The sequence below is a fragment of the Oryzias latipes genome, chromosome 11 (genome assembly GCF_002234675.1).
Source record: "Oryzias latipes chromosome 11, ASM223467v1".
Lineage (NCBI taxonomy): Eukaryota > Metazoa > Chordata > Actinopteri > Beloniformes > Adrianichthyidae > Oryzias > Oryzias latipes.
The window spans coordinates 21,078,092-21,091,043 of NC_019869.2; the positions used below are offsets into that span (position 1 = coordinate 21,078,092).

Genomic DNA, 12,952 nt, shown 5'->3' on the forward strand with positions numbered 1-12,952 from the left:
ACCACACAGCTGATTAACACACGCGGCTGTGCTGCAGATGATCACTCAACCTCATTGAACGGGCAAAAAAGCAGCTCACAGACTTCAAACGGGAGAGAACTCGCAGCGTGCTGTGACACAATTTCAAATGCGGACTTTAGGGAAAAGAATCCAAAAGTCCAATATAAAGATATCCATCTGCACCAAGCAGGCGCTTCGCAGTTTAATTTGCTGTGTTTTTCATGCTCTAGTGAAGGAGTAAATTCGGCTGCAGCCTGGCTGAGGAGCACTATCAGCGATAACGTGGCTCAAGTCTCCATGCTTCACATAACACACTTTTCTCTTCCTCTTTTCTTCCTCTATCTCTGCCCTCCTTCCATCCTTCCGCTCTCATTTTTTCACAGATATCTCTCTCCTCTCCTAATCCTCTCCCTCCCCACCACAGAATATAGACTATTTACTATTTAGATAGCCTTTGGCTTCCTGCAGCCTTTTGACAAGCTCCAGTCTTTAGCTTGTTTGTTTCTGCCACTGGTAAGCGTTGCGGCCAGGGGTCATCGGCGTCCCACCTGCCGGCATCGGTCTCCTTGAAGATACCGTCCTGGTTGGGGCACAGCTCACAGCTGGGGGTCACTCCGTTCTTGCAGGCGTCGCAGAACCACGGCTCGGTGGAGTTCTCAGAGGCTGAGCTCATGATGGAGTCGCTTTCTCCGTCCACGCCGTAACAACCTGTAGACACAGAAAGGGAGAAAAGAGGCTAAGATAATACAGGTCTACTTTCCCTTCTTCGGACTGCAAGATGCAGAGTAACACCGCCGACGAACACTGAGAATTTGTAACTGTAGAGCAAAGCACTTGTAATTTCTTCAGGTGTACCACAGGTTAATGAAGCCTGCAGCTTAGCAGTTACAGGAAGTTTCATACCGACGCAGGCTTCAGCCTCTGATACTTTATTTGTGACAGAACTGTTCACTGACTTTTCCTCGTGACTCTAATTGTTCTTTGCAACACTGCCTGTTCTTGATAACAAAGACTTTCCCGTTCTTCGCAACCCAAACTGTTCTTCAAAATACAGACTGTTCACTGATGTTTTTTTGTGACATCAACTGTCACACCGACTGGAACCGACTGTTCTTTAATACACAGGCTTTTTTCCCAACCCAAACTGTTCTTTACAATACAGACGTTTTACTGATGGATCTTTGTGACACCGACTGTTCTTTAATATACGCCATTTTATTCTTCACAACAGCCAACTGTTCAAAAATCAACTGCTTTTCATAACTCTTGTCGGTTCAATGACACCAACTATAACTTGTAAAACTGACTGTTCCTAACAACACCAACTGTTACTCCTGAAAGTGACTGTTCCCTTATGAAAACAACTGTTATTTACCGGTATATAACTGACTGTTCCTAACTATACTAACTGTTAATTCTGAAATTGGTTGTTCCTAACAACACCAACTGTTACCCATATAACTGACTGTTCCTAAAAACACAAACTGTAATTCCAGACACACACTGTTTACTGACTGCTCTTATTAATAGAAACTCTTCTTGATGGCACAAACTACTCTTTACAACACCAGCTCGTTCTCAAAACATTGTCTGTTCTGTCTTAATCACATCGACAGTTTCTCACAGCAGTAAGTTGCTTTTTTAACAACATCGACTCATTGCTTCAGAAGATGAAAGAAGAAGAAGCTGTTCATTCTGGTCCACATTGTTGTAAGTTTGGTGCTGCAATCATCAGTTTTATTACATTATTGCAATTTCAGAGTTCCTCTGTACTACAGCCACATTGTGCTCAGAAACAAAGAAGCACAGAGACCGATAGTCTGTTCTACAGCTGGCAATCCAGAGCCTCACTTGTTAGGTACCAAGCCAGAAGAAGCAGAGGAACACATTGATGTTGTCCTCTTCATTTTCTGGGGTTGCCTAACAATTACTTGGCGGATGTGGTTTCTATGGCAGCTATAACACCAGGCAGACATGCTCCTCACCCCCAATGAGGGAAGCAATCAGTGCTGTTCCTTCGACCGGGGGGGTTGGGGAGGGAAACACTCCAGCTCCTGATTCAGTCCAGTAGCCCACAGGCTCTCTGAGCAAACACTCACAAATCAAAAGCTTAGAGCTGAGAAGCAACCATAGCCACTGCCATGGCACAATGGACGCCATCGGTCCAAACAAAGGTCAAAGCAGGTCTGACCCTCAATGGAGGGAGGGGTGCAGGAACCAGTGCTCCTCACAGCTCCTGCAGGTCACAGATCTACCGGTACTCACTGGAACACTGAAGCTACAGCAGGAGGAACAGCTCAGCCTCAAATCTAAGAGCTCCCTTTGAACCCAGAAACCAGGCTGGGGCCGCTGAGCTGATGCCTAATATGAGCTAAGCTGCCGAAAAACTGATGACCACAGGAGAGCCTCTGAGCTCCCAGAAAGATTATCCTTAACTGAAAGCACAAGCTCGGAAAGTAGGGGAGGTTCTGCCTGCATGCAGGTTTTTCACAGGACGTCTGAGCAGACAGATGTGAATCTGATGGGACCTTCTGAGGGTCAGCTCATCCAAGGAGCTGCTCTTAGAACCAAATGAGAGAATGTAGTACAATATGTTCATGTGGCTTTGAATTAGCTGTAAAAAATTAGATCTACCGTGAAAAGGCGATCATAATGCTTGTTATACGAGTAAACATGAGGAGAAAAACAAGTTCCAGGAGGTCCTCCATTAAGGAGAAGTGAAAGACAGGAGGAGCTCAAACACGTTTGAGTTCGTCTCAGCTCCTCTGAAGCAAAGACATGAATAGAGAACAAGAATCTGATGATCTGAGTTCCGTGAAGATGCAGCGTCCTGCTCGCTGCCTCTGTTTGAAGTCCCTCCTCCTTTCATGTAAGACAGGGTGGAAGGGTCCAGAGAGAAAAGCACAGGAACATCATGGTCCTGCTCATCCCCAACCTCACAATCCCGAAGGAATTTTTAGAATTTGACTTAATGTGGGAGACTCCACATGCAGATGTCACTATTAAAATAAACGTCTTTAATCTCTCATTTCTCCCTTCATCTACCTGAATCACATATAAAATGATGAGATGTGTTAGTCCAGAATCAAACTGTAGCCAAGCATTCTCCAGAGTCTGGCTGCAGCGGCTCTGGCTGCAGGGGAGAAGCGGCTCAAGATAAGAGACAGGCACCAATCTGCATATTCATTGATCCATGCAGAGCAGGAAAAAAGGGAAGCTTTATATCTGAGTCAGTTTGCACACAGAGGGTCGCTGTCTGAATGTAGAAGTACAATAACTGCGGAGTTCAGGAGTTTTGTGGAAACTTTCATCGCTGTCTGCAGGGATCCATCCTCAAACACAAACTATGCTACAAAACATTTAGTGTTCTTTACTCAGGACCAGCATCCACGAGTTTCTCGCATGTACCCCATGACAAAATGCATAAGGTTCATCTTCTGCTCTGACTCTGCTTCAGGCATGAGGAGTCCCCAATGTTCATAAGACTCGTTTGAGAGAAAAAAGGCAATTGCACCAACAGATGAAACCCACCTCACCTCAAACAAGGCCAAACAGAGGACCTGGTTTGTTCTGTTGCAGCTGAGAGCGATGACACACTGTCTGCCTCAGAGATGATGCTAACAAAACGAGAGGAGTCTCCGAATTAAAGTAGAATTTCCATCAAACATTGATAAGTGTAGAGGACTTGAGCTTACTGCAGGAACAGAGCTAGATCTACAGGAAAATGAGCAGCATTTCTGTCCTTGGAGACAGATAAGAGCTGGCCGCGAGCGCCACCACTGCCTTTTCCACATCCCCAAACCTCAACTGCTCCCAGAGTGCCGGGCTGACCGCCTTCAGTGTTTCTGATGGAGATTAAACGTGTCTCAGAGGAAGAAAATATCAGGCTGCCTAACGAAGGCGATAACTGTAAGACCTGCTCTAAGTATCAGCATGCCTGTGGACAGCGAAGATTAAAGTGTTCCTACTCTGCCCCACATGTGCATCATAAAAGAGCAGCTCCCAGCCCTGACATAATCCAGCAGGCCTCCATCTTTGAGGTGACTGGAGCCTGAGCCACTCCAGTTGATCACAGTGACAGTGAAGGGGTGTAAGGTGGTGTCGGGGAAGACATTTACAAGTCAAAACCATGAAGCCAAAGCCCTCAAAGAGGCACCTTTACAGAAGAACTTAAACATGGATATAAAAAAATCATTGGAAACAAGAATTTCCTGGCGTTTGTGAGGGTTTCAATGAAGGTCAGGTTCACAGCATGGTCTCTGCACGGAGCCAGGGACTATACTGATGATGAAATGTGTCTTTGTCCTTCATACAAGATACCGGTATTCTATGAAATAGAATCCTATTTCTCTGCTTTCAACATCACAGCTCCACACGTGAACAATGAAGCGACAGAGCAAGAGGATGCCAGGCGCCAATGACAATGAAGTTACCAAAACCAGTAACAAAGTTTCTTCCTTTTAGGGCTGTAACGAGTATCTGAATACTCAAATATTTGCAATCTGTTCCCAAATATCTGAGTATGAGTATTTGCGATGTCCCGAAGTTGCTGATTTGCGATCTTTATAAATATAGCAGAGTGTAGTAAAAATACAATTTAGGCAATGCAAATGTTGCTCTAAAACGCAAAATAATATTGGTTTTTAAGTACATAAACTAAAAAAAATGAAAGCACTACTGGGACCGGACATAAATAAATCTCCAGTTCAGGGGCCAAACCTTTAAATGCTGCTTTAAATGTAAACAATTTGATCAAAAAATGTAATATAAATAGATTTAAGAATACTACAGGAATACTACAAAAATCTCGCGGTCAATACTGTTGCAGAATCAGAACACCTCTCTAAAATGTTCATCTGAAGTGTAGTAATTTCAGATGAACAAAAGTCTGTTTGAAAAACAAGAATGTTGGAAACACTGTTGCCAGTTTAGATTAAAGGACTGTGAGGGTTCTGAAGTGGTGACAGAGTCTTTTTTTCATTTAGGTGTTGCTGTCTTCATTTACTATCTTTTTGTCATCTATCAACTGTAACTGTAGTCAGGAAAACTTTGAGGATGGAAAAACTGTGGGAATGATTTTAAAATTTGTTATAAACTGTTACAAAGCAACAGTGATGTTATATTTTGTTTACTGCTGAAGTTAACCAGGAATTTGACAATAAAACCTTTGAGGGCAACATTGTTTAAAATGAGAAATACCATTTCTTTCTAAATCTGTGTTTTTATGTTTTGTTGATCTCCTGTTCTGAGATCTATACCGTACTACCCGTTTTTCAGCTGTCTTTGCTCCTCCCACTGTTGAGTCAGGTAATTCAAGGTTTTGACTGACTGAACATGCCCCATCCGGGTAATTTAGCAGCAGGTATCACATGGATGTTGGGGGGAAAAGCAGGAAAGTAGATTTTAAGGACATAGGTGAAAACTAGTTTACTCTGTTATACTTTTAATCTTACGCATCCAAATGATCTAGTAAAAACATAAATTACCCAGGATCCTCTGTGCACGGAGAACAAGAATTGTGCACAGTTGTGGTGAATGCCCTAATAGCTTCTTTTAGCTAAGTTGTGTTCGTATCGAGTTAGTGCATTTAAACAACGTTCCTGCAGAGTCAATGGAGTTTTTATGATGGTCTTGCAAAACTCCTGCAGAGTTAATCAAGTGTTCCTGGTGTGTCTTCAGTGTTCTTGAGCTGTTACCATGGCGTCATGGCAGCATTTTTACATTGCTGCAACATTTCAGCAGGCTTTAAGGAACACCAGGCTCTGAATGCGAGGGAGCTCCTACCAACAGCACAGAACAAACTAACAAATCTGCTCCAACTGTCAGGCCCAATTATTCAGAGTCCCAGCCAGGAGAACATGGATTATGACAATTACTCAAATGAAAATATACTTTGTTGCTAACGCTACAAAAATGTAGAAAATACAGATGAAACCCAAACAAACGAGATATGATTCTCGTTTTAGTAGACCTATTTGTTTTTAAATCTCAGACTTTGTAACCAGAGTCCCACAGCCATTCAAGAAAAAAAGAAGATTCGTGTATACAGTGCATTTTTACATTGTGTTGCTCTAAAGCTTCCCTTATCCAGAGCCGCCGCCCAGCTTTACCTTCATGCACGGTCACTCCACAGTTGTCACACTGGATGATCTCATCTGCGTCCTCGCTGTTGTCTCCCAGGCAAACGCAGCAGATGAGAATGTGCTGAGTGTTCCACGTCTGAGAGCGGTCCAGCAAAGCATCCTGGGAACACAAGCACAGTGAAAGTCAGCTGGCCAAGCAATTCGCCTGTCTCCACAGATTCTGGACCGGCAGATTCCAAAGATGCCAAGACGATAACTGCGGAATCGTTCCAATGTCTGTCGTCAGAAGTTCCCTGCTCACTGCAGGCCGTGTGTTCTGCTGACAAAGCCTCACACACATAGACACTACCCTGCTCACTTACAGCGTCTACAGTAAATGCCAAACACAATGGTGTAACCTCTAAATGGTAGACCTTCATACAAACCCACGCAGAAGGGAGGTTATGTGGACAAGAATATAATGTCTTCAAAAAGAATCAGGCTGTTTCAGAATTAAGCTGCTCAGTCTGAATGCAATAACACATGCGAGGCGACTTTTAAAGGGTTTATACCATGCAAAATCCCACATTCACACGTTTCTGAGTATTCCCCTAAAAACCTGTTTTCTGAGCACCAGCCCCTCCCAACTCAAAAAAATGTGTGGGTTCTCACATTGTGACGTAGACCAGTGACAACAGCCCCTTCTAGGATGAGTCTGCACTGCCGGCACTGCCCCCAGAGTAACACACACACCCCCACGTTCTCCACGGAGCTAGCAGTGACTGGCAAATTGCTTTCATTTTAAATGCACAATACCGTATATCTTTCAATTAGTCCCGTCTCCAATAGTCCCTGGGTCTAACGGGTGTTTGTTACTTTAGACCAGGGGTCCCCAAATCCAGGCCTCGAGGCCCGGTGTCCTACATGTTTTCCAACCAACCTGCCACTGAAGCTCCTAATTGGCTAAACACATGATCTAGGTAATCAGCAGCAAATAAGGCAGGTTTTCTGGAAAACCAGCAGGACACCGGCCCTGGAGGCCTGGATTTGGGGATCCCTGCTTTAGATGCTGGTCTGTAATACTGATCGGGATCTTTGAAGACACCCCACACCCCAAAGAACGTTCTGGTGAGGAATCTGTGCGACATTGAAGGACTTGGTAAATATTTTGAGAAGCTTTGCACTTTTCTTCTTTATATTCCGGAGCGATTTTCATATGTTTTGTTTTTCTTTTTTTATAATGCTTTTATTTGTTTTTTTGTTTTTGTTTTTTGCTCCTGCGACATATACTCTGGAAAATACGCTAAACAGATGTTTTCTGTAATTCATAACTTGGTACTTTACTTTCGACTTTAATATTTCACCATGGCAAAGGTAAACCTGAACTTCTCAAAGTTTTGGGCGGAGCTACACCAACCTCGTTGCCCTTTCCTTGGGACATACTGTCATTGGTTAGCTCTTCATCAAACGCGCTGCTGCTCTTCACTTTCTTCTTGGGTTTTTTTGCGTCTTTGTCGCTGTCGCTGCTGCTGTTGTTGTTGTCGTCGCCATCTTCTTTGTCATCGTCATCGTCCTCATCGTCCTCGTCTTCATCATCGTCATTGTCATCATCGTCGTCGGTGGCACTGCCCCCCTCCTCCCCCTCCTCCATGCCCCCCTTCTGAGCAGCTGCTTTGCTCCTCCTCTTCTCTGCCGTAGGCCTCCAGTCGTTATCATCCTCGCTGTCATAGTCGTCCATCTCGTTCAGCTCCTCCATGGTGGTGAAGTCCAGCAGGGGCCGGTTTCTGCGGAAATTCCATTTCTTGGGCTCAACCAGAGACTCGTCTGCGTTTGCATTAGCTCCGCCTCCAGAGGGTGGGGAGGCAGCCAGTTCGACAGGAGGCTCCAGCTCAGAGGTCTTCTTGCTCTTTCGTTTACCTTTGCTGGGGGCAGCAGAGGGGGCGTCACGAATGTCGGAAGGGAGCTGCTCTTTGATCTTCTCCTCATCCTCATTTGAGGGGTCCTCAGCAGGCAGGCTCTTTGCCTCCTCATCCATCCCATTATCTGCACACGTCGCATCCTCAGAGTCACTGTCTGAACCGTCTGCGCTCACTTTGGACCCCTCTTCATCGCTGCCATTCCCTGTGCCGTCCGACCCTGACAGAGGAAAAGAACTGAAGTTATTCGGATTCTCTGCAGAAAGACACAATTCACAGAGGCAGGTTAGAATCCCCAGGGACTAAATAACCAAAAACAACTTTCAATCATGGTTGATTGAGTAAAAAAAGAAAAATCAAGTAAGGATTTGTGTTCTTATTTGACATAAATGAGAACATAAAAAAATTATCATGAGAAATTAGTTTGTTTGATACAATAATTGTTATAACAACTTTATTTTCACTGGAAATTTTATTGCATTTGTAAGGAACTTCAATTGTCTTTATGCAGCAGCACTGATAAAAAAAAAACTAATACAAAAGTTTTTTTCCCCCAACAGACGTGTCGTACAAAGATAATGTAAGTCAATACAAAATAAACAGCATCTGTTGTCATTTTTCAAAAATCCTTATTAACAAGCAAAAGGAAATTCTTTCTCCATTACATTTTTTTTAAGAGACAGCTGTCGGGAACAGGACACAATACAATAAATTGAAACTGTTGTTGGTTTACATTAGCCTTCCAACTAAAAGCCTAAATCAAAACTGCCATTGAAGGTTGTGTCATACAGCCACTACGTACATTTTGCTGTTTTTCCACGTGTGAAATCTTGTTTTTGTTGTGATACATGCGTAACATGCATAATTCATAAGTGTTTCATGCGCTAGTGATTTGTCGATGTGCGCAGATGTCCATCGAGGGTGTTGGCCAATGGGTCTTTACGTGAATTGCGGGCTTGAGCTGTTCAAAATTTTTGGTCGGTTGAGAATTATGCAGTTTATGTAGTTTATACCTGATTATTATGTAAATCTTGCGCAATTCTGCGTGATTTTTTACGAGATGCACGCACAAATTTGTGCTATTCCACGACCATTCTACGCATGTCTAGCAGACCAACATGTACCACCGATGTATAACTTTCATTTCACGTAAAAATTACGTAGTTGACACACAAATCACTAATAAATTGCATATAAAAGCACAACAGTCACACAAGATTTGTGTAACTTACATTAGCCTTACAAATATTTTACAATACACTTACCACACACATGACAATCAGTGGTTCAATTTTGAACAACGTACTTTAAAAAGTCCACACAGAAACACCTACTAAACACTCCTGCACTCCGTTAAAGATGCAGCCTCTATGACCCTCCACCCTTTGCCTGAACCACGCCATAAACTTTAGGATAAGCCAACATTTTCTGCTGTTGGGCCCAACCTTTGGAACAACACCCACACACTTCAGTTTAAACCACAGTGTTCTCCCACTCATTCGCGTTTGAATTTTTGCTGATTTGTATTCAGTCACGTGACTTCTCCGGTTCATCACAAAAACTCAGACACAACTCAGGACGCTTGTATTAGGCGGCCTGTCGGCGGCCTGTTGGTTTCCTTGACGGCTACGAAGGAATATTTCACAGTTGGTTCCTGAATCGCTACCAGTGTCCCTGCATGGAGAAATGGCATCAGCTGACTCACAAGCGGCAGGAAAATATCTTGATTCGCTGAGAAAGATAATCGCGTAGAATAATTATGATCCAGAGTAGGTGTTTAATATGGATGAAACCGGCCTCTTCTGGAAGAAGATGCCATCTCGCACTTAACTAATGAAGAAGGAAGCACTGACTCCTCGTTTTAAGGCCCAGAGAGACACTCCCAGTGTGTGTTATAAAGTACACTACCGTACAGTCTGTTGCTCTAAATACAAAGTAAAAAGAAACTCTTTATGTTGAGAAATTTTTCTTCTTTTTTTTTTTTTTTTTACAAAGCATCAGCAATGTTTTTAGAAGGACTTTTGATGAGTAAAGATCTGTGATGGACATTATTCGGCTGGGGGGTGGAGATCCATATTCGCGGGTGTCTCTGGTCCTCAACTGTTCTATGGCTTTAAAGATTTGTGATGCTCTTTAGCAAAACTGAAGCCCTTTCTATTGTACAGATGTAGACACCTAATGGATGCTCTCTGGTTGGAGATAAATGAGGCATCAACAAACTGAAGTATAGAGAACAGAGGACATTTTTCCCCTCCAACTTCTGTTATGGGTTTCTTAAGTTCCACGCATGCAGAAAACCAGCAGTAATCATAGGTGTACTGTTGTTTTTCTTTACTAATTCAATTTACTGAGGAAGACTGAACTCACCTGAAGCATCTCCCACTTCAAAGTCGCTGTCGTCTGAGCTGTCATAATCCAAGGCATCTAAGAGCGAAGCGGCGAGCGGCTTCACCTGCCGCCTCTTCAAGCTGCGGTCCACTGCCGAAAGAGAGCGCAACACATACACAAAGGTGCCAGATGAGACACGACAAAAGCAAATAAACATGACTTTAGTTAGTGAATCAAGAAAATATGTGGGGGAAAAAGACGACAAACGGAAAATTGAGACAGTTTAAAGTTTGAAAATAGAACAAATGAAAAAGTTGGCAGAGTTAGCAAAAATATAATGACAAATGTAAGGAAAAATATATAAAACCGCAAATTTAGACCCATGTTTGGCCTCTACTATTAATATCTCAAGATGGTTGTTTTAAAAAAAATACACTGGTTTCTTCTAATTTACATTAAAATGACACTGATGGCATTGTAAATTACAGTGAGGGGTCCTTAGGTCACAGCACTGTTTAAATTCTGTATTTATTATAGATCCAGACCAAGGAAAATTGTGTTTTTGGTGTTTGTAACACGTTCTTGTGGCATTTTTCTCATGATGGAGGACATATATAAAGAAAATGTAGCTAAAAACTGCCCTTCTGAGTATTTCTGTATTAAAATCATTGTGAATAAAGAGCAGATAAAATTGGCCCACTGGTAGGTTTGATGTAGAACCCATTACAACAAACCACAAGCTCCCTGCTCCGCTCCATTCTGATGAATCCACTTATAGACAAAGAGATCCATGTACGTCTTTGTTTTCCTTGTCTGAGCTGACATCTGGCTAAAAGTGTACTGCTGGATGGCTCCAATATTGCTTGGTATTTTTGTTGCATCGCTTCTGTTAAGTTGAGAATGTGAGAGGCTGTAAGCTAGTGGGAGAGAGTGTAAACAGATGGATGATGGGAAATGGAGGTAGGCTCACTTCACGCCACAGTCCCACCCACAACTCAGAGGTGAATTTACAATGAATTACTGCCCTGGTGAAGAAGCTATGTCCTAGAAAAACGACAGGGGTTTTTGGATTTTGGCTAAAAACGGCATAATCACAATAAAAAAGAACAATGGGAAAACGTTTACAACAGAAAAAAATATGATCTGAGTTAGAGTTGAAGGACTTATTTTGGCTTACTTGCTTTATTTTGCTTCCCTCCTTACTTATACACACACAAATAAATGTTTGCCTCAAAGTTAGACTTGTGGTTCATTCACAGGCTCTTTAATGGCTTGAGGTGGCTGCTTTCTGGTACAATTATAAACCTGTCTCAGCCTTTCTTCAGACATCAAACAACTGACGTGAGACGTTGGTCTTTCCAAAAAGACAAGCTTTTCAAGTCTTTCTTCCTTTTTAACGGAGCTGTGTCAGCACAATAACCAACCACAGAGCCCCAAATCGGTCTAAACTGCATGCTCTACCTGACTGTTAAGGAAGGACACCGCAGTTAATCCTCCTGATCAGACACGGTTGATCACACGACTGGACCCATGATGTTCAGTAACAAAAAAAAACCGGGGTTTACCTCTGATAACGTCTCCCTTTCCCCGCGTTAAAGCCCCTTTCGTCTGCGCTGCTTGTTAAACAAAAGACCAGCGACTGTCCCGACTGGGACCAGTATGGTCACAAACGTAAAATACTCATACCTTCTTGTCACTCGGAGGCCCCCGTACCGAGCATGGGGCTAACCGTAGTTAGCTTACGACAAAAGCCCAATTCGCACTAACTAAGCGGGTCTTTTAGGGGGCTCAATGACACTTCGAAATAGCAGCAGCGTTATAGAGTAAACACCAAGCTCGACAGAGAACAAACCACAGCGCAAGAGCCACAGAAAGACGAACAAATCGGTGATGCTAGCTGCAACGTTCGCTCGTTAGCCTAGCCTTCAGCAGTGTTGAACAGCGGTGCAAATGTTAGCCGGGGTTAGTGTCACTTCCAAGTGCTGTTAATGCCAACTCATTAAATAAAATAACATTAAATAAAATCCAAACCTGACAAAAAAAAATAACAAACACCCACTTTAGACTTTGCAGGAAAGGCTCGAGGCTCCCCGCTACTTCATGTTATGGTGTGGACAATGGAAAGCACGGCAGTGACGTCACGCCGCGTTTGGATGTTGTTGCCACAGGGACCAAAAGCAAGGATGTGATGTCAAACAGGAGGACGTTCCAAAATACTTTATTGGTATCAAGTGAATTTTTAAAATTGAAGTTAGTCATTAATTTACACTGGTGTAGGAGATTAAAGTTGTGTGCAGGAAGGATCTCCTGCAGCCTCAGTCACATCTGGCGATGCAACAGCAGCTTTCTCCCCGATTTGGTTTAAACCTATATTTTTTTGGTCACGGTTTCAATTCAGTTTGATGTGTGATTTGTTTATTTCAATACATATATTTTTTTTCTAATTGGCTATGAGCCAAGAAATAATAAATCTTTTTTATATGTATCAAAATATACATTTGACACTTCAAACTTAAACCTAATTGTATGCAGTAGGCATACAACAATACACCTTCGCATGATTCGGTTCAATGGTATAACCAATGATCAGGTTTTCAGCCAAGAATTGTGGCATCTCTGGAGGAAAGTTTTGCTGATGTCACAGTG

General features: G+C 42.9%; 1 protein-coding gene across 3 annotated transcripts in view; it reads right to left on the bottom strand.

Moving 5' to 3' along the window:
- phf14 (PHD finger protein 14) overlaps positions 1–12,486 on the bottom strand; it is a 58,248-nt gene extending 45,762 nt beyond the window's left edge. For 2 of the 3 annotated variants that reach the window (XM_011481152.2, XM_011481153.2), the window contains exons 1-5: positions 12,366–12,486; positions 10,346–10,456; positions 7,480–8,198; positions 6,111–6,243; positions 549–708 (exon numbers count right to left, since the gene is read on the bottom strand). In XM_011481152.2, coding sequence (XP_011479454.1) covers positions 549–708; positions 6,111–6,243; positions 7,480–8,198; positions 10,346–10,456; position 12,366 — 1,124 coding nt within the window. In that variant the 5' untranslated portion in view covers positions 12,367–12,486. Of the gene's footprint in view, positions 1–548; positions 709–6,110; positions 6,244–7,479; positions 8,199–10,345; positions 10,457–11,871; positions 12,315–12,365 lie in introns of those variants that run through there. The other variant, XM_020707279.2, reaches the window with a different exon arrangement.
- Between the last annotated feature and the right edge of the window lie 466 nt (positions 12,487–12,952).